At 31.4% G+C, this 26520-nt stretch overlaps 2 protein-coding genes across 8 annotated transcripts in view; one reads left to right on the top strand and one right to left on the bottom strand.

The window, feature by feature from the left end:
* The first annotated feature begins 4370 nt into the window (after positions 1-4370).
* On the top strand, positions 4371-20952 carry LOC134720821 (uncharacterized). Of its 5 annotated transcripts, none has more exons than XR_010107797.1 (7): positions 4371-4498; positions 7202-7423; positions 11120-11221; positions 11540-11605; positions 14227-14313; positions 18526-18669; positions 19981-20952. XR_010107797.1 is itself a non-coding variant. In XM_063583351.1 (6 exons), the coding sequence occupies exons 2-6, from the start codon at positions 7203-7205 to the stop codon at positions 20218-20220; spliced, it is 735 nt and encodes a 244-aa protein (XP_063439421.1). In that variant the 5' UTR covers positions 4371-4498; position 7202; the 3' UTR covers positions 20221-20952. The 5 variants fall into 5 exon arrangements, 1 of the variants encoding a protein (XP_063439421.1); XR_010107798.1 differs by having other exon boundaries at positions 7202-7400; XR_010107795.1 differs by having other exon boundaries at positions 11120-11605.
* A 3801-nt stretch (positions 20953-24753) lies between these two features.
* Positions 24754-26520, bottom strand: part of LOC134720822 (sodium- and chloride-dependent transporter XTRP3-like) — a 39313-nt gene continuing 37546 nt past the window's right edge. For all 3 annotated transcript variants that reach the window (XM_063583354.1, XM_063583353.1, XM_063583352.1), the window contains one exon: positions 24754-26069. In XM_063583354.1, the coding sequence (XP_063439424.1) occupies positions 25839-26069 (231 nt within the window). In that variant the 3' untranslated portion in view covers positions 24754-25838. The remainder of the gene's footprint in view (positions 26070-26520) is intronic.

The raw sequence follows: 26520 nt of genomic DNA on the forward strand, positions 1-26520 counted from the left end.
CAGTGGAAATGAGTATTGTTCTTCATAACTCTCTCCTAAGAAAGACTTTTTTGTAAGTATAGGAAGATGTGGTATGATTGCCAACTAGACAACTCTCCATTCAAATAACAATTAATAAAGGTAATCCAACCATCATAGGTCAAGGTACGGCTATAATTCAACACGATGCCTTGGCTCATACCGAACAACAAGCTATAAAGGGTTATAAAATAACAAGTGTAAAACCTTTCAAACGGGAAAACCAACGGTCTAATCTAAAATCTAAATTTTACGAACGCAATCACTAGTTGGTTGACCGTTAACAATTCACAAATGATATCGGATATTTACCTTACGTCGTAACTACAATCCCCATTCCTTTCACGAATGTGACCTACTGAATTAGACTTTTTACCGGATTTGTTATCACATTAGCATAACGACGGATGCCACATGTGGAGCAGGATCTTCTTACCCTTCCGGAGATCGATAAAAATATACTAAGCGCAGACTCAGGGATATACATAATAATGTCTGTTACAATATACTTCCCACGTAAATCTACATGTATTGGAACCTATTTGCAGACCCTTTGCCGATTTTTTGTTTAAAAAAGTGCAATTAAAAAAAGACAAAAAAACATTTATATAATAAAAAGAAGTAATGCACAAGAGCTCGAAAAAATCAACAAAATTCGTAATTTCTCTCTGTACCATTTTTTTTAATATATAACTAAATTATATTATCTTGAATAAATTAATGTTCAACAGATGGATGGTGTCATGAGCCACTCACAGCCTGAAATAAATTCAAATTCATCTGGAAATCAAATGCAGGCACCAAATATGCTACCATTAATGGATAAAGCAGGAAGGGCAGTACTGCATCCTAGAGCAAAACTGTATTTCATTGTCCCCGTAACTGACCAAGCGGTTGGTTATACACATAATCCAAACGTGTAATACCCTTATCAACCAGTATATATAACCGCATAAAAATGTTACTTTAATATGCTAATGATATTTTGGAGAAAAAAACCCCAAAAAATGTTATATTTTATAGATTCACCAAATATTTCGCTAGACATACTACTTTTATTAGACGCTTTCAGCAATCTATTGTAAAAGTATGATGATAAGAAATGTTTGCAGCTTATATAACTTTTCTTTTAAACATATATTTTTAAAGCATTTTTTAATTTTGGTGTTGATGTTGTATGAATTTTAGTATATATATATATTTATTATATACTTAGTAGTAAATACAGATGAATTGTATGTGCAATACAAGCAATAGCAAGCGTGCCGTATCAGCCACCCGTGATGATTTCGATATCAGCACGGTTGCAAAAGGCTTTATCACATCTTTAATCTGTATGACGTCACGTCATCGATTGCAGTCACTGTTGCAAAGGCTTTATCAAAACCCTAATCTGTATGACGTCATGTCAAACCTATAATCTGTATGACGTCATTTATAACCTCCTTATCTGTTTGACGTCATGTCATATAAAAACATCTACTTGAGGTATATGTTTATAATAAGGTGTATATGATATGGCTTTTTCAATATCACACACCGTATCAACCCTCAATCAATATAATCCCTCGAGCAGATATTTGGAATTATATTGGTGTCTTGAGTTGATACGGATGCGATATTGAAAACGCCATATGATATTCTCTTTATATCCGATGGATAAATCTGTTGTAGCGTCGTCACTGGTTCAGACGTTCTTATAAATATTATTATTTCTTTGACTGTATCTTAAATTAATTTGTAGTATCATTTACTATAGATAATTTAGCTGATCTGTAAAAATAACATCTGCATGCCTTATATATCATGTATAGCAGTACGACGCTAGATTTAAAACTGACGAGGAAAGGTAACATCCGGCCACCGAGAGCTTCATTTTTTGAAGGCTAGGTGGTTGTGTGGTCTAGCGCGCCGATTACAGTGCAGGCGATTTGATGTTAAGATATCTTAGTAGCATAGGTTCGAATCCCTGCGAGGGAAGAACAAAAAATTGCAAAAGCAAAATTATAGATCTAAAATTGTTGGGTTGATATTTAAACGAGCTGTATATATGTATAAATATATTCTTATAGTGGAAAGTCAGAGTTTAAGAGAAAAATCCTTTGATAAATAAGATATTGATAGGTAAATAATTGACGTTTGTGCTTATTGGTCATATCATAATATAAATGTTTGGCAAAGGTATGTATGTTCATAATTGAATTAAAATTATTTTCTTTCTTTTTAATATATTTGTAGTTTGACCTCTTATAGGTAGTTTGAAATCCAAATCAATTATCAAATATTATATTTTAGACAAGACTCATGTATGTAATGATCCAATACCTATTTTTATCTGAAGTATCAGTGCGTATAGCTATCTACTATTTAATGCGAAAAAACACATGCTTGCATAACTATTAATTTTACTCGCGAATGTAGACTTCGTTTGTCGTAAATACATTCAGCAAAAAGCCATAGGCAGAGCCTGTGCATTTCAAACCTGGTCATCATGTTTTAAGGTATTCTGACCTCTAACTGTTTCTCTTTTCTTTTTGCCTCTTTTGAGAGACTGGCCTGTTATAAACTTTGATAATATCTAAATGCTGTGGATTTTCTACTACAGGAATAGAATTGTTTAGAGAATATAAATTTTTGTATCGACATTTTGGATCATCAAATCCTTTCAAATTTGTCATTTGATTGCATTTTAAATATTTTCTATTGGAGCGTCACTGATTCATTCATAGACTGAACTATCATATGTCGTACAACATATGTTTACCCTGGTATCGTTTTATAAAAATTGTTTCATTTGAGAGTATTTTCATTTGATAAAACGTTCGAATTTGTTTTCCCTGTAGAGTATTTCGATTGATTAATTAAAAGTAGAATCATGAAATCATTTTAAAAACATATGAGATGTTTCATGACACATAAATGAGTGTTAGTTTATACGAGAACCCAATGAAGCTGATGTGTTACTTTCGAAAAATACACGCGAAACTTTTGATTTGCATGCCGTAAAGCATGACTTCACCTGTTGAAATTTGACTTTAAATTGATCTATTCAATATAAACCATGAATGCAGACAGCATTGATAACGAGTGTAAGAATCATTTAAAGCATCCAGGAAACAAAGTAAGAATAGATGATAGATGTCTACAGATTAAAGCTGCGAACTTGAATCTATATTTGTTCCTACAATTTGCTTTAGACATCCAGTTTACAGAACATGGGATTTGCAATAGGAGTATGAAAAATGAACTATTCCCCTAAGTGATAATTTAAAAAATCAAACCTTAAAATGTGTATTCAAATAGTAACATTGTATGAACACTTTTCTATTAAAATGTTCCAACATTGCTTTCAATTGACTTGTACAAAAATCTACACACAATTACATATTTTCAATAAATTAATTTTATCGTTTCGATTTCATGTAGTTTTTTTTTATAAGAACCATCTTGGCAAGTCCGATCTTTCATTTTGTTTCTGTTTCCCATTAAATTGCAGCTTGTAAGCTGCTTTTCTGTTCTGTTCTGTTCTGTTCTGAATTCCTTTTATGGCTAATACCGTACCCCTTTTACTGTGAATGTTTGGAAAAAAAATATTTCCTAAAATGGGAAGTACATATGAACTACTAATTTTTTCAAAGGTCAAGATATAGGATTGTGATTTTAAACTTACACTAAAATTCTTTACTACCCCTACCTTGACTTTAAGGTTCTCACACATTTCAATTTGACCAAAATGCATATGCACATTTACTGGTAACATTCCCAAGTAATGTCTTTACAAGATAAAACCAGTGCGTAAACAGAATTATTTAACTATGAATATTATATATATATATTAAAAAAAGACGTGATTTGCTAATGAAAAATAGATAAAGACACATGAAAATTCCCGTTTTCGATACAGTCGGTCTTGTTTAATTTCTTACTATTTCCGCTGGAATTGAACAAGCGTAACATATAAAAAACGGACATACTTTATACACATTACCATAAGAAATAACTATATCATTGCAAAATGATTTTAAAAACTTAAATACAGGTAAGCGGTATTGCTCTTTCACAAACATTTTACGATTATAACAAGACAGCATATGATCTTTTGTCATAAAAAAATATCCAATTTATATATGTATTCTTAAATGTGTATGGATTGGATTAACAATATAAAAAATAATTAACATTCGCAAACCATTCGATACAAAACACGTATCTTTCACCTACGTTTATAATTGTTGTTTAACTAAAACTTGTCTCGATATACCGGATAAGGGACGTGTACTAATAAAATATTTTGCACATAGGTTATTAGTCAGACCTAAGTGCATTATTACGCAGTCTTATTACGCTTCATCTTGTTATCGGTAAACAGCTTATAAATAGAAAATGATCATCTCAAAATTCTTGTTTGTATCCGGAACACGTTATTAACATATAACTTTGTTACTTGACAAGTACAAATTTACGATATTATCAATTGAATGTAAGTATAATATTTGTACTTAAAATAATAAGATTATTAAACAACTTATGACTATAGCTAACAAGCCTCTAATTAATGCAAAATAACATTAGCCAAATTGCAATCAGCATAGGTAGTTGAGGTTAAGATAATTTCGCTATTTCAAATATTTCAGTTTTATTGTAGTAAATAGGAGATCGTTATGAGAAAACCGGGAGACAATAAACTCAGTAGAATTAACGATGATTTCAATGATTCATATTTGAAATATATGAAGAATGTAAATGTTTCGGATTTCCTCATTTACATACTGCGAAGTATAAGTAATAATGTGTTTGAACCACATAACTAGATTTGTTGGAGAAATCAAGAAAACAATTATTATCCAAATTGTCGCAAATACTTATATATCCATTTCAACGGATATTTCTTGGGGTGTCATACTCAATAAAATTAACGGTACCAATTGTCTTGCACCAGATGCGAATTTCAACAATACATGTCTTTTCAGTGATGCTCGTGGCCAAAATATTTGAAATCAAAAGCTTATATAAAAGATGAAGAGCTATAATTCAAAAGGTTCAAAAAGTATAGGCAAATCCGTGAAAGAAATCAGAGCTTGTCATGAGGGAGATACATTCCTGAATTTATAATAATTTCTAATATTTTGTAATAGCAAATTTCAATAACACAAAAAAAATCCGTATTTTCATGCCAGAACTGAAGTACTGGCTACTGGGCTGGTGATACCCTCGGGAACTAGTAGTAACCTGTCCGTCGATATGTCAATTGGACGGGCATCACTTCAATGGTTGGAGAAGAAAACCAAAAGAAACAAGAGGACTGTCAAACTTATAGATTGCAAATACACTGACAACGAAAACTGACAACTGATAAACTGGCTAAAAAGACACACCACAGACAATTAATAGTACAATTATATCTTTTAGGATAGAGCTACAATGGTTTGTTAAGTATGCGTCATATTTATCCACTCCTAGCAGTTAAATTTGAAATATCAAAAAATCTCGGCCAGCCTCGCGATTAAAAATTAAACAATCTGGAGTGGATAAACATAGTACCACTTGCGGTCAGCATCGCAATTAACATTTTAATTTTGAACAGTCTTGGTTGGATACATATAGTACCTCTCTTGATGTAGATGTAGTATCTATATTTCTTTAACCAATAATTTGTTCACGTATAAGTATTCATAGTAAATGCTATGATTTTCTAAAGACTATAGCGGTTGTCGTTTGTTTATGTGTTACATATTTGTTTTTTCGTTCATTTTTTATACATAAATTATACCGTTACTTTTCTCGTTTGAATTGTTTTGCATTGTCATTTCAGTGCCATTAATAGCTGACTATGCGGAATAGGATATGTTCATTGTTGAAGGTCGTACAGTGACCTATAGTTGTTAATTTCTGCATCATTTTTGGTCTCTTGTGTAGAGTTGTCTCAATGGCAATCATACCACATCTTCCTGTTTTATATATTCAAACTAAAAAGTTTGAATAATAGATTCATCAAATAAACGTCGATTCCGTCAGCTCATGGTTTCTTTTTCAAGAATCAATTTGTATTCATTATATCTATAATACGTATTGTCATTACAGTTTAGCTAAAAAATACCATGATAGAACAACGAATTTGTCTTCATATCCTTATCAAATTTGATAAACGTTTCTGTCACGAGTTGGTTGACCGTTATGGAATACCCGTTTCACAAATGATATCGGATATTTTCCAAACGTCGTAATTACAATCTCCTTCCATTTTATGAATGTGACATACCGAAGTAGACTTTTTACCGGATTTGATATCACATAAGCAACACGACGGGTGCCACATGTGGAGCAGGATCTGCTTACCCTTCCGATGCACCTGAGATCATCCCTAGTTTTTGGTGGGGTTCGTGTTGTTTATTCTTTAGTTTTCTATGTTGTGTCATGTGTACTATTGTTTGTCTGTTTGTCATTTTCATTTTAGCCATGGCGTTGTCAGTTTGTTTTAGATTTATGAGTTTGACTGTCCCTTTGGTTTCTTTCGTCCCTCTTTTCTACACATTGCACACACTTTTGGGTTCAAAATTAGAAAACAACTGAAAAAAGGAATTACTTCTTCATGACAGTTTCAAATGTATAGTATATATGATTTGCATCTCCTTCAATGAACACACTTTACCATCATTTCATTCGTATGATCGTCCCATTCATGTGGAAGAATAGGATAAACCAACTTTCTAGTAACAGGTGTTTTACTTCCAACAAATATAAACTGAAAATAAATTACATGGAAAAGTTGACATAATCTTTAAAAATTAGATTGAAAAAATTAGCATAAGTGGGAAAACAGAAAAAAATACATAGTAATACAATGGACAATGATCATCGTTTTAGATTTTAAATTTGTTTTAAGTTTTTCATAGAAATTGATATTGTTATTCTTGATTACAAAATGTCGAGATAAAGATAACTCTGTTACTCCGACTTCTTCCCTCCAAGGCTAACACTTGCAACATTAGACACTGGATATGAAATATGATAGACGAAAAAAGGGTAATTAATATAAGAAATATAATCATACAAAGAATAAATTGTAATCTTTTTAATTCTGTGCATGGGCTTGGTAATTTGGTGATAAAAATTGTGTAATTTGCTTAATGAAATAGAATAGAATAATCTTTTATTGGTATGTTTATTATTTTGTTTTTTGAAGAATGGAAATATTGACTTACAACCCTCACGATTCCTCTTTGATTGGTCAGCAACAACAAAACCAACAATATCGCCAAACAATCAGAACGCTGAAGGTTTTAGGTGCTGTACAAATAGGATTAGGATTAGTGTTGGCAATATTAAGTATCGTCTATCGGCCATCTTTAAAAACCATGCCAGTATGTGGGTGCTGCTTTTGGGTAAATGAAACATTTGTGAACAAGTTAGATACAACAGAAGAGCAAAATACTGCAGCATGCTAATGATAAATGGCATAAACAACACACATACTATTTCAAACTAATAATTCATTTAAAAAAAGCTAAGAATGGAAATAGGGAATGTATCACAGAGACAACAACCCGAAAATAGACCAGAAAACAGCCAAATGCCACCAATGAATTTTCAACACAGCGAAACGATGCTAAACGCGGTAGCGTACTTGAGCTAATCCCTTAGAAATAATGTACAATATTCAGCGAATTAGGACGTCAAACTGAACTCAGAAACATATAGATCAACCAACATACAAACATACTAGTCAAACACAAGTAAGAGAGCCCTGACTGGGGACAGGCACAACAATTACATATTAAGCTGCTTATCTCGAAATGATTTTCTAGAGACATTATGTAACAGCAATAAGAAAAAAGACGATGAGATGCTAAAGTCAACATAATGATATTCGAAACTAAATGAGAATAAATGGCTAAGAACGATAAAAAGAAAAAACCCACAGAACACAAAACACAAAATAAACAGGAAATTACAAGATAAAGAAAATACCAAGAGGAAATACTTACCAAAAAGGAAAAATGAATAGTTCAGACATGCATGTAAAGAAACTCCCCATAGATAACAGGATAAAAGTTGTATATAGGTCAGACGCGCGTTTCGACTACAAAAGATTTATTAGTGACTTTTCAATCGAAAAAAGTTTAAAAGGCCAAAAAAAGTACCAAGTTGAAGACCATTGAGGACTAAATTGTCCGAAGTTTAGCCAAATACAGCTAAGTAATCTATACCTGATGTAGAAAAGCCTTAGTATTTCAAAAATTCAAAACTTTGTGAAAAGTCAATTTATAAATAAGACATTGCAACACAGAACATTTTCAACACCAAAATAAAATTTATATTGACTAGGACGTTATTTGGTTAGTTTGAGATCAATTTTAGAGAAATCGAAACAATAGTCTTCAAGTGCCGATCTACTTTTGTATATATCTATTTTATATCTATTTCCGTTTTTTAAAAGGCCGAATGAAAATAATTGTACGGTGAATAAAGAAACTAGTGCACTTATTGTTTTCATAATGTCTTTTTGAGTGAAATTGCTTAAATATATGTAACGCTTTTATATTTTAAGGAAGGTAATTAAAATGTGTTTTAAAGTATTGCTTCTATCATCATATTGTCCAGGAACCTTTCTTTGGTGCTTCTCATGAATACAATTTATAGGAACTATGTCTTTGAAACCCCCACTTCCGTTGATATCCAATACGACGGACATAGATATATTGATCATTTAAATATTTTGATATTAAGTTTTTTTTCAAAATGAAAAGAAAAAGTATTTTTTAGTGCTGGTCATTAAATTTTTGACTTTAAGTTATTATCAAAACCACTTATTCTATCCAGCTGTAAATGTTTAAATAAAAAATGAAAACTTCCGTTAAAAAAATGTTTGAAATTTTTGGTAAAAAATATGGCATATATTTTAGAGATAAGTTCTGGATAGATTGATAAAAACAAAATAAAATAAAATCACTAAAGTACAAAACATCTTTATAATTACTAATTTATGACTGCAAATACATGTCTATTCACAGTCAACACCACATTTACAAAGACCGAGGTATTGGTTCTTACATCGGTAATGTACAAGTTGCTGATACATGTAAGACGAAGAGGCCTCACTTGTGCAAAAGGGTTCCCATGGATCATATGTTCCCCTTTGCTATTCATATGCGTCTGGATTAGTAAGCATAGGAACCAATTCCAAGCTTGTTACTCATTCACAGCCGCCATGATATACCATACGTTTTACATGCTGGAAAAGACTAAACCGAGTCGTGGGAAAAGACTCAAGAAATCTTTCCTCTTCCTAAAAACGCCATCCATGTCACCAATGCAGTTATTTATCCAGCAAACCTGTAATCTCTTAATTCCTAGTACATTTAAAAGGTCATGGATATATAATATATATACATTTTTTTTTCAAATTTCCAAACGCTAGCCAAGGTTCGTCTGCCCCTATGTCACGGCTTAGCGAAACAGCAATGACAGCAACATCCGTATCGACTGTTCGAGTCATGATTCAATTAATTCTGAGTTTCATTGCATCTTGATTCTAGTGACAGCCTCTTAATGTAAACATGGTGCTAAACTAGAAACAATCATCATATGGTGGATAACACAGAAAATTCTAAGCAATTGTTGCTACAACTACCTTCTCCTTAAACTCTATTGAGCAAGCTTAAGCTGCTGTGAATAAAAACTAAAAAGTTCTTTCTTATTGTATTCATTTCTCAGTAAACTTTGCCAATTTTGAGGAATTTGGTTTGAATTTGGATTCGTCTGTGTATATCCTTTCCCCTAAATGTAGATCTTGCTTCTTGCATCAGTTTTCAAACTACAATTATTGTCTATTTACGCATATGAGACTACAACCACTGTTGTTACCTTGAAACTGTTACAAGAGTGGATGCAGTCATGGATGCGTAAAGTAGTTGCAGCAAAAAATGGTCAGGTTATTATATCTTATGCACCACGTGATGTATTTCAAGTTTAGCACCATGTTCACATTAAGATGCTTACACTAGAATCATGGTGCATGTGTCAACGAAAGTAAACAAGTCATAATTTGAAAAGTCGTAACTGATAATGTTGTCATAACTGTTTCGCTATTCCGTGACATAGGGGTAGACGAACAATGGATTGTGTTTGTTAGGGGAAAATCTTTGGATAAATATCTATCAATGATCTTTCAAATGCACTAGGCAATAAGTTATCACACACAATTATTGTGATCCATGTCTTTACCGGTTGTGAAACGGTTTTTTGTTTGCTTGAAAGGGAAAAAACTGCGTGGAATGATGGCATTTGCAGATTTGACTTGAACATAAAGCATGACAATTGAATCAGCCTAAATCACCAGGGTTTTTCTAAAAAAAAAAACCGCACTAACTTTTCAGACGGGGTTACTTTTGTTAACGAAGCAATAAAATAAATATTTGCGCAAAAGGGAAGGCTAATTAAGGCTATTACCTCAAATTGGCCTAGTTTTCTCCAGTATGTAAACGTGCAACATACGTAGGTAAGTGTTTAGGGAGAAGAGCTCGGAATTGGCTCTTATGTTACCAAGTCTAGGTGCGAATGGATTGCGAAGGGACAAGAGGATGACTTTTAAACAACTCTTTTTAGGCCTCGTCATTTTGTCAGAAGCGTGTACATTGTGAATCAACTTGTATTTTTGGCAAAATAGTAGTAATCTTAATTTTTTTTAGTACTTAAGTGATTTTATTTTGTTTTAATCAATCTATCCAGAACTCTAAATCAAAAATATGTATTAAGGAGTCATCTTTTAAAGTAACGCCATATTGTGATATTTTAACCGGAAGTGTTAGGTTTGTATTTAAACATTTTCAGAATAGAATAAGTGGTTTTAATGATAAATTAAAGTCAAATTTTAAAGACCAGCTCAAAAAAAACCTCATGTTCTTTACATTTTGAAAAAAGTTGAATATAAGAAAAATATGGTATTTCTGTGTCCGCCAGTTTGCGCATTACTGGAAGTAAGGGTTCAAAGACATATATCTGAAACATTGTATCCACGAGAAGCAACAAAGAAAGGTTCCTGTACTATATAATGATAGAAGCAATACTTTAAAACACATTTTAATTACTCTCCCTAAAACAGCTTATTGTAAGACAATGTCCTCCAAGTGGAATTTTTAGCGGAAGTAGGGGTTTTGAAGACATCTAATCTATACATGTTATCCAAAGGTAGGACATAACAAAGGTATGTACCAAATATTATGATAGTAGCATGTTAATAACACCTTTTTACATACTAGCCTTCGATATTGGGCTGATTTAAGTATCAATTCCGCCATTTTGGTTGTTACCGGAAGTGAGAATTGTTTTTCAAATGCCTCCCTATCTGACATAGAAGAGAAATAATTAAGCTAAGTCAAAGCCAAATTTCATGCTTGTAGCAGGATGTGCACAATTCCTCTAAAATATGCTTGTAGCTGCTGCACTATTTGAAAAAAATAATTTCAGTGTTGTATTTCCTTTAACTCTTTAGGTTTTTAAATTAGAATTTATTTACTTGCAGTATGTCATCACTGGATCCTTGCCATTGTTTATAAAAAATAAACTAGATTCGAACTTCAAATGCAAGGTTGGTGTTGAAGAACTGATACTTTCTATAACAGAAAGTTAAACTCTTGATCAATCACATCTGTTCCTATAATTATTTACAGTTTATTATTAAAGCTCTAAGCCTCTCACTTGTACGACAGTTCATCAAATTCCGTTATATTTACATCGATGCGTGATCCAAACAGACATATTCATCGCCTTCTGTGAAACATTAGTTAAGGTTCCACTAAAATCAAAATATAGGACACTTCATGAACATCTACACTTTGCCTGTATTTTTCAATCTTTAATGACTAAAGTCATAAACTATGAGGACATATGTTCATTTAAACATACTTTTACATATACACACTGTGTAAATTGTAAATAAACTGGAAATTGTTATGTTATGGCCAAACCGGTTTTTAGGGGGAACACTAAATTTTCAAAAAAATCTGGAGGCCTGCAAGACGACGTTATTTGCTTAAAATTGGTATGGACGAATACTGTTACATGTAATGCAGGGCAAGCGCATGTTGATTTTTTATAAAATGTATTGATTTTCGAGTTTCAGTTAATATCATTTATCTAAGTGAACGAATATCGAAGATACAATACAGAAATTGGACAAATATGCCATTAAAACATATGTTTGTGACAAATCAACATGAGCTTGCCCTGCATTACATGTAGCAGTATTCGTCCATACCAATTTTAAGCAAATAAAGTCGTCTCGCCGGCCTCCAGATTATTTTGAAAATTTAGTGTTCACCACAAGAACCGGTTTGGCCACAACATAACAATTTCAAAGTTATTTGCAATTTAGCCCTTTCATCAGTAAGAAAAGCATCTTGAAAAAGATTTGTTTAAATTACTAAGAGATGTGTCAGCATAGTCATACGAGACTATTTTCAATCATGTTCCAAAACGCTTCTGCATTGATACGGTCATTGATTTGTTTTGTAAAATTGTTACATACCTAGAAAAAATTGCTGATTATCCCCCATATATAAATAAAGGCAACAGTAGTATACCGCTGTTCAAAACTCATAAATCCATGGACAAAAAAGAAAATCGGGGCAACAAACCAAAACCGAGGGAAACGCATTAAATATAAGAGGAGAACAACGACACAACACCGAAACGCAACAGCACACAGAAACGGACCAAGCAACAGACAATACACCACGAGAATAACAAATATAACATCAAAACCAAAGACATGAATATGGGATAGACAAGTACCGTGCCACGTCTTATCTCAAAAATAAGAGAAAACAGAAACGACTCAACGTTAAAATGCAACACACACACAGAAACGAACAATATTATTACGATGGAGTTAAAGGTTGGCAAAATAGACTTGAACATTTAAGTATGTAAGGACTTGGATGATCGCTGATGATCTAATACATATTTTAGTCCCTTGTGATGTATTTGGACGTTTTTAAGTAAAGGACACATCCTAAAACTAATCGCAAAGATATGATATCATAATACATGTCCGAAGATTGTCTTAGAAATGCTAGCTTTACAGTTGAACCGATAAAACCTGTATTTGTCAGCATTTTAATTGTTTTAAATTTGCCATTTCATTATACATTATATCAGAGATAGATATACAATGAAAAGAAACTAAATACTTTCAAATAGTTACCAAAGGTACCAGTATTATAAATCAGTTTGCCAGTGCTAAGACTCATCAGTGACGCTCATATCAAAATATGTATAAAGCCAAACAAGCACAAAGTTAAAGAGCATTGAGCATGTTGATGATCCAAAATTCTAAAAAGTAACACTTTATGAAATATACATTATCCGTTAAATGTACTACCTTGAAAATTGAGTAATGCGTATATGAATTCATCTAACGGTGCAAGGATTCAGTAGTTTGCTCATTTTTATAGCATATGGAATAATTGCGTATGATGCGAAACGGGCCTTTTAGTGCCACGAGCAAAATATGTACCCTTATTTCAACACTCTGAGAGCCTCACATCTGTTTAAAGTTTGAACTTTTAGACAATGAATAATTATTATTCTTTTCACCAGTCACCCTTAAATAGGGATTTGAATATCAATCATTTTATGTTAAATTGTAGTAACGATTATGCAAATTTAAACAAAAATTATGGTTTAGAACTTCATTTTCCCTCTTATTATTATTATAATGGTATTATCGTTTGAATCATCAAATAAAGAATTACAAGTCCTAATGATAGTATACTAACCATAGTGGGTTGTTTTTCTTTTTAATTAAATTATACATATTGTTTAGATATAGTAGACGAAAGACTGATTTTTTCATATAATAGGGAAATGTAACATCAGATTCAAAACGTCAAAAGACCATCATGATTAGAACTATCGTAAGACGGTTTAAATTAACAGTATAGTACGCACATTTTGCATTCTATGATAGTCCTATGACAGTCATACAATAACATATTAGCAATAATTAAGTGTATGTAATCGGATACTATCGAAATCGGGCAATTAAATTCATCGATGTATAATTTTTCTTTACCCATGTGTTATGTGTTCTATTGAACAATGCACAAACAATTACGAAAATTAGCATAGGCCTGGCATGTATTAGTCATGTGCTTTATAATCACTGTGGGTTTTCATTATATATTAGATGTGTTATATTTATTTCAGAAAATCAGTTTTATGGTTTGCAGTATTCTAGGAGCAGCAATTTTTTCTCCAGTTATAATACTCGTTTCGTGTATAATAATGCTATTTGTGAGTAATAATTCTTTTGTTGTACACATGTAACGATTGTAACACACATCTACTAATAAATAAATGAGTGTTATCATTCCAAAGTTAATCAAAGACGATACTAAAATGATTATTCACGATAAGAAAATAAAAAGGAAGAGGTGGTGTGATTGCCAATGTGACTATTGTCTGCAATAGACCAAACGATACAGAAAGTAACAACTATGAGTCACCGTACTGCTTTTAACAATGAGTCAAGGTTGTTTTAATTTTTTTAAACATCGCTGATGTATCATAGGCTTGTAAGTTATTCATTCAGTTTCAACGTCAACTTTAACAGAAAAATAATAGTTTAAGGTAGCACACCACAGTTAGGTGTGCAGTTTCTCATTTTGGCCCCTCTTGATTTTTCAAATATGAGATCTAGTGTGCAATAAAGTTCATTTTTGGATAGCTGAAGATTCCTAGTGGGTTTATAGGATCCTCACTAATGGTAATGTATGTATTATGGATTGTTTTTTCTGTGTGAATGTCCGCATATGAACATGTATGTAACAAATAATTGGCTAAATGTATTAGAAAACCAGGGGTTGTGAAATGTTTTCGAAGCTATCTTAGGATTAAGACATGTCCTAAGTCCATCTTTACACGTCTTTGTCATAAGTCGTGTTCTCGAATCTCTCTTCACTTTTGATGTATCGCTTTTTTCATCTTAACTTTCGGACACCTAATTGGGTGTCTTAGGATCATCCTATCTTCATTCTAACTTAATAAAGTTTGGATTTTGCTTTTAGCTCACATTTTACATGAAGATGAATATGAAATGAAACGCACCATCGATTTAAACTCGTATCTGAAGAAAACTTAAAAAAAAAAGTGGGTCGAGAAACATGTTGTCTTGGCACAAAACAGGTTATACGTTAATTGTCGTAAACGAGCCTTTACAACTCTTAGTTATGTTAGTTACTGGTCCTTAATTGGTAGAGTTTTTTAAAGGGCGACTTAAGCACAGAATAATGTTATGTTTGAAAATAAAAAGCTTAACAAATATGTAGGAATCAAATCTATGGTGTGTTCCTAATCTTTGGCAGATTCATAATCTATGGCACATGTAACGTCATGTCATCAAAAATCTATGGCAGGTATTTGACAATTTTAATATATGGCAAGTATTGTAAATTGTTAATCTATGACTGATTTTGTTGATTCAAAATATGTGGCAAATTATGTGCAAATGGAAAACCGTATGCATAACATACGAAAAATCACGGAATTGTCTTAAACAAGTGGAAATATACGACAACGGGAGCATGCCTATAAACATTTGTGAATAAACATTTCATAATGTTCAACCAAAACTTTTTCAAATAATGAATTTGTATACAGACTTAAAGATTGATATGAGACGCTCCGTAAAAATAAACATTTTTGTTTATCTGTGCGTGGTACCTGTTGAGCCCTTATTATAATCCAACCAACAAGTAAGTCCCTTAGCAAACAAGAAGAGAGGTTTTTTTTAAAAAGAAAATATTTACATAATGTTTTTTTTTTTTTTTATCGTTAATACATTTTTTAGTTGATGACAATTTAAATCATATTGGTATCTGGTAAGTTAAACTTTCATTTTAAACTTATACAGCCATACAATACTTATTATGAATCTATTTCTAAAACATTCCTGGTACCAAAAACAGCGGTGTCCTTATTCATTGCGGTCTTCGGCTGGTACAGCACATTTTTTTCTGCTTTTGCATAAAACGTCACATCTTGCTTTAAACCATCCGAAATTTGTTGTCTAGGGAAATACCTTTATATTGAATAGTGTTCAAATCTCTGCGGGCATGAACTAGGGGGTATCTACATGTACATAAAAGGACGCGAATTAAAATTGCTATTTAACGATGAACGAACGTTAAAAACATTTCTTGCACGTTGATCTTTTTACCGATTTCACAAAACACGGTGAATAACGAACCTTTTTCAGGGCTGCTCGCGAAAATATGAAAACACGTTGCACGAAAATAACCCTTTATAACCCTCATCTATGAGTTCTGCGATAATAATCGGCGGCGACGGATTCAATTGTGACGTTTTGTAAAAGATCTGTCATAGATTTGGAGAAAACAAACATTTGCCATAGCTTGAAGTTGTTAAGCGTTTGTGACGTCACATTTACCATAGATTAGGAATCTGCCATATATTTGGAACCCGCCATAGATTTGAGTCCTACAAATATATAACACTTTTCAAAGTCAAAATTTGCATACTTCATAAAAGTTGATAACCGCTTGTTTTCTAGTAAAAAAAATGTACACGATGGCGGACGACATCTTATCTAGCCTATCATTTAAATTTTGCATCGGTTACTTAAAAAAACATTCTGCAAGGTTATGTAAACATTTTATTATACATTGTTATCTAAATATATCTAAAATATCAACATTATCTACTTTTATTATGCTTGACTTTATAATTTGTATTGTAGTTAGTCTTTTCTACATAAGAAAAGAATATTGATTCGGTTTGAAGTGGAGATTATCTTTACTTATTTTTTTGTTTATGTTATTTTTTTTTTAATTTTTAACCGTTGTATCTTTCTTTGGTATCATTACAAAATGTTGAAGACACAATAGTTACCTGAATGTGTCTATGATTGTTTTTTTATTCTAAAGGTTAGGCAATTTGTTTATGTTTTACTTTACATGACATTTGACGTATTCAACTTAAAACAAAACCAAGTATTTCATTGATCAATCTCCTGCGCAGGGATCATATCCGTTCCGTGCAATATTTTGTAACTCATATTAGGTCGCAATAAACAGTTAGGAAAAAATATAAAAATATGCCCTTAAAGATTTTACCATCTCCTTTTAATTGCTTTCAAGCAATATCAAGCTTACTTTTTGTGTCATATATGTGCATATGTAAGTAATCAAAATCTTCCATAGATTTTATATCCAGTATATAAAATGGTAAAATATAATTTCTTTTGAGTATGTCCATGGCAACAATCTGCATTTATTAGTTATAAAATATTGCAAAAAAAGAGGTGAAAAGAAGTCACATATTTCCCCAAAATTTGGCTAAAAGTAGAATTTCAATCGCTTGAAGTGATACTTTTTCTAAAACTGTGTACATATATCATTCAGCAAATCCAATACTATCAGATTATTACATGTCATTTTTCATATCGCATGTATTATCAGCCCGAGGTTCAATATCAGCTCAAGAGCCGCATGGCTCGAGGGCTGATATTGACCGAGGGCTGATAATACATGCGATATGAAAAATGACATGTTATGATCTTTTTATCATATGCTTCAACGATGGAGCAAAATCACAGATTCATATATTGATCCTTTTACGTGGTTCCCAAATAGATGTTCAAAGAGTGAAAAGTTCACGGACGTCGGACCCGAAATTTAGAACATTCAATATGTTATCTTTTTATCATATGCCTCAACAGAGAAGAAAAACATTAAAATTTTGACGAAACGACAAAAAAAAAATCAAAAATATACATAATAAACACTGTTTTGAAAAGAAAACTTTTTTGTAAAGTAACTTTCGAAATTATGTTTGAAACTTTTAAAAAATGCATTTTTTTTTATAATTTGCTTTTTTTTTTGGTTTTGTTTTTTTTAATTATTTTACAAAATATACTTTTCAGTATGCAAATAGTTGTTTTGTACACTACTTTGAAATCTTTTGCAGTGAAAACGTAGCATTGAGTTGTATTTTCCGGAATTTGCCGAGTTTTACCGGAATGCCATGCGATAACGTTACGGAAAGGCATGTGATAACACTTGAAGCATGTGATAAACTTTTCATATCAGCCCGCTAAGCACCAATTCCAAAAATATGGAATTCACGTTAATTTAATGCTATTATCATACAGTAAAAATCATATGTTATTTAGTCTAAGTATATTTTAATAAATTATATTTTATCATTTTATATACTGGATATAAAATCTATGGAAGATTCAAATCACATATATATGCCCATATATGACACAAACAGTAGCTTGATAATGCAAAAAAGCAAAGTTAAGGTGATGGTAACATTTATAAAGGCAAATTTTAATATTTTTTTCTAACTGTTTATTGCTTCCTAAGTGTACTTGACTATTAACTGGATACATTTTTCCGTATATCTTCGTCAGTAAGATTTTCTTTGGTTGTTATTCAGCATATAGAAATAAGTCAACATGTACAATATTTCATGTTTCAGAGTGGAATTGACGGCCATGGCGGTAATATTTATTATGAAATATATATTCCAATCGTCGTATTATCTTTAGCTGTATTCGTAGTCACGATCATATCAGCATCCTACTGTTGCTGTTGTTCACCTTTTGACATACGAAACCAGCAGGTATGTTTAATTAACGTGCCCCTTTTGTGTCTAAAGCGATAATAGTAGTAGTTACATTGTGTGCTAGTGACCTTATTCAATATATATCAGTGAACCCCATATTTAATTTACTGACCCCATATACACCGTATAGCGGGTTATCTAAGCGAGTGTAAACTTTCGCGATTTTCTTTAAATAAGGTAAACGAAATATTTTGGCGGTTATTATTTATTTTGGCGATTTTGTTCTATCTGCGAAAATCATTGCAAAGTAACATTCCGCGAAAATAACCCGCTATACGGTATTGTGTTAGGTACCAAAGACACTGTGGTGCGAATTTATCTAACAAACTATCTTAACACGAGGCATTTATACTAGTGATCAATGCGATCTTCAAGATAAAGAACCTACTTTCATTGGTCTAAACAAAAGAAAGTATCAACAACAACAACTTTCTGTATTCATTCCAATCAATCTTCATCCGTTTCTTTATCTGACGTCCGAGCAAAATATTTTTTGTTTTTCTGCACGCCATGTGTGTATTTTTTTAAAAGGACGTAACACCAGTACTAACCATACCATTTCTTAATAATACAAACTGTAATGACAAGGTTAAAGTCGTTTTATATATTTTGTAATAAGGTTTTGAGTTGAATAGCGACTTGCTTGTGCTTTTAAAGAATGATACATATATGTGTCCAGAACGATGCTTTAATTGTGGTATGCAAAAAAAAATTTATCACAAATTACACCAAAAACACGTGCTATGTCAAAAAAGATCAGACACAATTTTCTATTTGATTGCTAAAGAACGTGTAACAGACCATTACAATGTATAACAAGCTAATACCACATTGTTAGCCATTTTAATCATGTATGGACAATTCCAAACAGTCTTACAATTGTTAATATAATGTCATAATGTTGTAACATCTATTGTATTTACTTAGCATAATGTTTATGTGTGTAAGAAGATAAAGTTACCTTCATGTTTCATCCGTACAAATGAAACTGTAAATGTTCTTCATCTAAGGACCAGAAAAATAAAACGATTAAGTAATACGTAATTCATGAGGCATGAAACAGATAAAAAACACGTTTATAAATTTTCAGATACTTCATGTAATGTAAATGTATCTGTATAGTCTATAGACTTGCTTTCCAACTCTTTTTTTTTGTTTCTTTGAACCTGCGATTTCTTTTCAAAACTTTTTCGTTTTAAATCATATGTTGTTTTGGTTTTTTCTTGTATTAAGCTTTATCATGTTTATTGCATATCTCAGTAAACAGAAATGTTAATTTCACGAATATGTCTTTTTTTTAATTTTTAGCAAGCAGTTGTATATGTAAATCCATCCCAGCCTGCAAATAGTGCAATCCCAATATGTTACCCAATCGCCGAGGCAAACAAACAATCAGTCATGATCACGACAGAAGGAACAAACTGCCAACCGACATTATATCCCAAAAGTCCGCAGTATGAGGTAGTATGTGGAACGAATCTTGCAACTGAAAATCCTCTGAACCATAAATCTTATATTAATCCACCACCGTACAAGGAATATGAATAATATTTAAAACATTTTCTCAGTTTATAGCATAAACATCAAAATTTCTAAAAGATACCAGATCATGATAACATCACAAACTAAACATCCCTATAAATCTTCTCAGATATATCTAAAACGATCAACTTGATAATCATTAAATTCTTAAAATATTCGTAAAAAATATCGTATCAGCTTTGATGTATGTTACGTTTACTGCAGTAGGTAAATTAAAATACTCCCATTTGTTGCATTAAATTTGGACCTCAATATGGGCCAATGTGATAACGATCCCTACACATTAGATCAAGATTATCGAAAAATTCTATATATCTATTTTTTGTTGAAATTGAACAGATATAAATTTGACCAAACCACAAATCTTCATACTTCTCCTCATTCAACATACCAAAGATCACAACGTATTCATTAAAAATAAAATATAACTACGTTAACGGTTAAACCTTTTGTACATTTATGTCGACAATTATGAAAACCCGGCTTTAAATTAAAGAATACATGGTTAAATTCGACATACCAAAGACTCCAAATACTGCAAAGTTTCATATGAAATCAAACACAGAATAATTTGGAATCTTTTGGACCTCAATTCAAAACCAGGCTCGAAATCTACAATCTGAATACATGATTAGATTCAGTATATTAAAGTAAAGAACCATAAGAGTTTAAGATCATAAAATAAAACACATTACAAGTGGTTGAGAAGCAAGCCATATACAAAAAAGTATTAGAATAGGATTGTAATTCTAAACGGTTAGGGCTAGAACTAAATGAATCATTCTCAACCTTCCGTTTTGATATGGAGACATGGATATGTACAATTGCATCGATATCCTTAGACGTATACTCAAGTTATTGTAAGGAAAACCAGGAAAATTCATTTACTTTGCCCCTTTATTTTATTTTTAAATTTTCTAAAAGAGGGACGAAAGAGGTGTTTTTTTTAAACAACCGTTCATACGCATTGTTGTAAAATACAAATATGCTGATTGATTTATGTAATGGTCATAGCAAGATCATCCCAATGCCTATAGTTTTTTGATTGAATTACAAGTATTGAAACTGAAATAAATAATATCACAGATCTATTCCCTTCTTTCTTTACTGACAAGGTGTAAACTGTGTGTTCAAAATTAAACTTCGTTTGAGTTCATCAAACATTGAACTATTAGGGTTCATTCATTTAATATGCAAGATTTGATTAATGCGGTTGTATCAAGTAGTTCCATGTGGAGCATTTTTCTGATATGTTGTCTGCTTTAATGTAATATTGTTATGGTAAATAGTGTCATTTGCAATCATATCATATATCATCTTTTAAACTGAGGAATCCTTATGAACTCAAAAATGATCTACAACATTTGAAGCGATTGTATATTGCTAGCGTTTTAATTCGATATTGCTAGCGCTTTTATTGGATGTTCTTGGTTTTTGTAACAATTGTATGAAAGAGTAACATATTATTTATGTTAAGTTATTGTAATATATAGTTATATATTTTCATGTGTCTCTAAAATATCGTGACATAATTGATTATATAATTATAACGAATTTTTCGTATGCCAATTCAGGCAAATTTGTAATGTGTCAACAACAACTGCTTCTTTGTCTAATTTTGCCACGCATTAGCATTCACACTAAAAGAAAAATATCAAAATCATTTCTCTTAAGTGTGTTTCTTGTTTAATCATAAGGTTTTAATTGGATAAGTAATCGAGCACAAAATGTTTTGCAAATATCTACTTCGTCGTTATTTATTATAATTTTACTCTGTCTTAATAACACAACACCTTCAGTTAAGTCGAGGAAACAACTGTTTAACATCGTCGGAAGTAAAATTCTACCAACAGGTTAAATAGTTTAGTTATTTATGTCTCAATTTCTCAAACTTGTCAATCATATTGTTTCTAAAAAACTTCACTACGTAGTTGTTAAAGCTAGAGAGGGTAAACTATTATTTTGCTTGAATTATATAACATGCATTCTTTTATCAATATTTGTGTTTTGTCTGATAAAATTTCATATTGAAATTTAGAATATTGTTTAAGTTATTAATATATCTCCATATTTTATATACAAAACATAAAGCAATTATCATATTACTGAGAATTATATTGTTTATGATTTGTCTGATCAATACGTTTATGTATTTACATGAAACATTTCCCAACTAAATTAAGGATCAGTGATGAGCGATATTTGAAAGTATCAAGGCATTGAAGAATAAGTACGCTACCAACCCCCAACCCCTTCTTCACACCTTTAATCTTAAATGGTTATATGCTACCTTGAAAATGTGTGTGTGTAGTTTATCTAAATAATAGAATCGTTTTTTGAATACCTGCTTTGAAGAACCCGGCCACCTCCACTTGTATTTTTGTCCATCTGATGAGTTGAGCCTTTTCCAAATGATTTTTATAGTTCGTTCTTATGTTGTACTGTTATACCACTGTCACAGATTAGGGAAGGGTTGGGATCCCGCTAACACGTTTAACCCCGCCTCATTGTTTATGTGTGTCCCAAATTAGGAGCCTGTAATTCAGTGGTTGTCGTTTGTTTATGTGTTACATATTTGTTTTTCATTGATTTTTTTTATATAAAGAAGGCCGTAAGTTTTCTCGTTTGAATTTTTTTACTTTGTCCTATCGGGGCCTTTCATAACTGACTATGCTGTATGGACAGTTGTCTCATTGGCAATCATACCACATCTTTTTTTTTTATATTTGAAATTCATTTGACTTTATTCGAATGACCACCTTTTTTGTTCTTTTTTCTGACTTTCCTTCTTTGGGCGAATATGTTGTTTGTCCCTTATTTCGTTGTGGATGTTTTGTAAATAATGCTTTTTCTGTGTCTGGAGTTGATTTGGTGTTTTATTTCGTTGTGCATAAATCTTTTAGTGATAATGTTTTGAAACATTAATTTCGATGATACAAATTATTTGAATCTTCGGTTAGTTCTTTAACGATAATTAGATATAGTTACTACTACTATGTCGAAGCAGTTTTTGTAAATGGTACACACCTCTGTTATTAAAATCTGTAAAGTGTAAAAATACACAAACGTAATGTATCTAAAGTGTTAATGTCGTTCAATGGAGCAGATTTCATGTTGCACCAGTTAGTTGACCGTTATGGAATAGCCGTTTCAGAAATGATATCGTATACGTCGTAACTACAATACCCTTCTCTTTCATGAACGTGACCTACCTTTTAAGACATTTTACATGATTTGTTATAACATGAGTAACACAACGGGTGCCACATGTGGAACAGGATATTCGTACCCTACCGGACATCCTAAGATCACTCCTAGTTTTTGGTGGGGTTCGTGTTGCTAAATCTTTTGTTTTCTTTGTTGTGTCATGTGTACTATTGTTTGTCTGTTTGTCCTTTTCATTTTTAGCCAGTTTATTTTCGTTTTATGAGTTTGACTAACCCCCTTGTATCATTCGTCCCTCTGTTACAGGTACGGTGATCAACTTTGTGTTGACAAGTAAAGTTGACAATATGAAGGTTGAAACCTTGACGTGTATTACAGAAGCATGCATCAAGTCAAACATCTACATGTATATCAATATAGAAAAAAAGTATCATGATATGTAGTAGACCTTCTTGCTTCGGTAGAATCCTTAACTTCATTTCACTGGGATATTTGAGATGCTCACATGAACTGAAAGGTTACTTTTTGAGCAACATAGTATTATCATCTTCATTATACGTGAAAGGGAACTTAAACAAAACTATTCTAGATTATTATTTCGTTTGTTTATTTTTTTGTTTTTAAAGAATTGTATGAATTCTGATTCATATGAGTCAATTAGATTGTACAGTATGTACCAACTGTCTGTTGTGAGATAAGTCAACCAAAGTCAACATTATTATGGTGATTATCAAAAAGTCCTGCATTTTGAGGATATAACCCTCCGTGTATTTGTTTTTAAAATCAGTGAGGTTTCTAACATGCTTCACGAAGTAAGATTACTCAAATTATACACATGAGAAACAATTCTTATTCTACAACATCCAATCTAAATCTATAAAGACACTACATTTATTCTTTTTTAATACCTTTAAGGAAACAAACAACACCTTAAACAGCTTGATATAAAAAAAATGTTCCTACATGTAATAACTGCTATAAAATTATATGACATTTCTTTATTTTTTTTGTTATGAAATTTTCTTATGTATGAAGTTAAAACTGGTATCGATGCATTTAGTTAAAATGGTATTTTAGTATGTGTGACGTTAATATTGGTATTTAGATATAGGAAGATGTGGTGTGAGTGCCAATGAGACAACTCTCCATCCAAATAACAATTTAAAAAGTAAACCATCATAGGTTAAAGCTATTGTATTGTTTATGAAAATAAAGTCGTGCTTGTTTTTAATATTCTTAAAACATTACAGATTGTGGTTCCCATAGTTTACCCTTTGTATACGTTGTTATTTTAAAAGAGGGAACCTCGCTTCAACTAACAATATACGATAAACAATAAAAACATGATCTGTTAAACTGTTGTGAATTTTTATTTGTATTGCTGACATTTATTTTGCTATGGGATTTTCTATGCATATTCGACTAACGAGTTTAAATATCCATTTGGTATCATTCGCCTTTCTTTAATAGATATACACTAAAAATAATTTGAAATGATGATGACAAAAAAATAGAAACATGAAAGCATCAGTGTTGTTTTTTAATATATTTCACAGGTCCTTCTTTTCAGTATAGAATACTACATATTCAAATTGATGCAGAATATTTAACATTGGTAAATGCATGTCACTTGTGATTTGTCATTGTGCCATTACAAAACCAAATTCGGCCATATAGTTTGTGCTTCAAAAGTACGAACAACTTTTCTAAAGATAAAAACTATGGATTATCACGCGAACAATTATTTCTTTTTGATTTGGTAACTTTATTTTTTACTGTTCCGGATAATTTTTTTTTCAAGTAGTATCTTAATCTAACGTAGAAAAGTTTTAACCATTGGTCCAAGTAATTAGCTGCATATTATCAAATTCTGGCTAATATTCGTTTCAGTTTTATTCCCATTTAACGTAAAAAAAAGTTCTAACCATTGGTTAAAGAAATACAATGCAAGCTGCATATTCAAGTTACTATCATGTAAATCCTAGCAAACATTTTGTTGTCTTTAGTGTCTTCATCGAACGAAGAAAAGTTCTCACAATTGGTTCAAGTAATAAAATGCGTATTAACGTTAGTAGTAATAAAACATTGCAGATATGTTTTAATCATAAATATCTTCATCTAACGTATAAAAATTTTAACCATTGGTTCAAGTAAAAAATAAATTTAACGTTTCTATCATGTTTTTTTATATAAATTCCGGGCAACTATTTTTTTCCAGTAGTATCTTCATCTAACGTAGAGAAGTTATAACCATTGGTTCAAGTAATAAGCTGCATATCAACGTTTGCTATTATTTAAATCGTTGCAACTATTTTGACCGGTAATTTTTTCATCTTATGTATGCAATTTCTATCTATTGGATCAAGTACATGTAATAAGCTGCAAACTAACGTTACCATATATTATTTAAATCCTGACAACTATTGGTTCAAGTAATTAGCTGCATATAAACGTTTGTATTATTTAAATCCTAGCAAATATTTTTCTATAACAGTATCTTCGTGTGGTTCAATACCTCTTTCTTCTATTAATTCCTCATCGGGGAAATATGATGCCACTTCTTCTTTCCATGAAATAAGTCTAAAGTATTTAGCAATTGCAACACCTGGTATCCATAAGATTGATGATAAAATCATTAATGCTGCTACGACCTGACACCATCCAGGCCAAGGGGACGTAACTGCGAAACCCTGAAAAACAGTTAGAAATAGTTAACTTACGTTTTAATTAATTAGTTTATCTATCTATCTAATATTAACTATCTATCTACAATTAGTGCTTCTTGAAACTTTATATTATGGTTTCATAAGTAATGATGGTTTCTCCTTCCCCTATTAACATTAATATTAAAAAAAATGAAAAAAACAACAACAAAAAACGCATTTTTGGTTTTTAATCTTTCTTTTACGAGTGAAATCCATGAATAATAAAATTACGTAAGAAATGAGATTAAAATACTTATCTGTTTGATATTTAATTTAGCATTTCAGGTAAAAGGCTTGAATAAATTGTGTGTACCCTGTTTGTATTTTTCTCTCTTTACTTCTACTAGTTTGAGATATATGATTAAAATATACACCAAAAATAATATGTTTCTATGATTGATACGTAACTAGCCAATTGTAACCTAGTTAAATGGTC

The sequence above is a fragment of the Mytilus trossulus genome, chromosome 6, assembly GCF_036588685.1.
Source record: "Mytilus trossulus isolate FHL-02 chromosome 6, PNRI_Mtr1.1.1.hap1, whole genome shotgun sequence".
Classification (NCBI taxonomy): Eukaryota; Metazoa; Mollusca; class Bivalvia; order Mytilida; family Mytilidae; genus Mytilus; species Mytilus trossulus.

Bases quoted from the DNA above. Each gene is read 5' to 3' on its own strand.
- LOC134720821 (XM_063583351.1), top strand. From the start codon at position 7,203: ATGGAAATATTGACTTACAACCCTCACGATTCCTCTTTGATTGGTCAG. The intron at 7,401-11,539 runs GTAAATGAAACA...ATTTACTTGCAG, and splicing joins TATGTGGGTGCTGCTTTTGG to TATGTCATCACTGGATCCTT. The intron at 18,670-19,980 runs GTATGTTTAATT...TTTAATTTTTAG, and splicing joins TTGACATACGAAACCAGCAG to CAAGCAGTTGTATATGTAAA.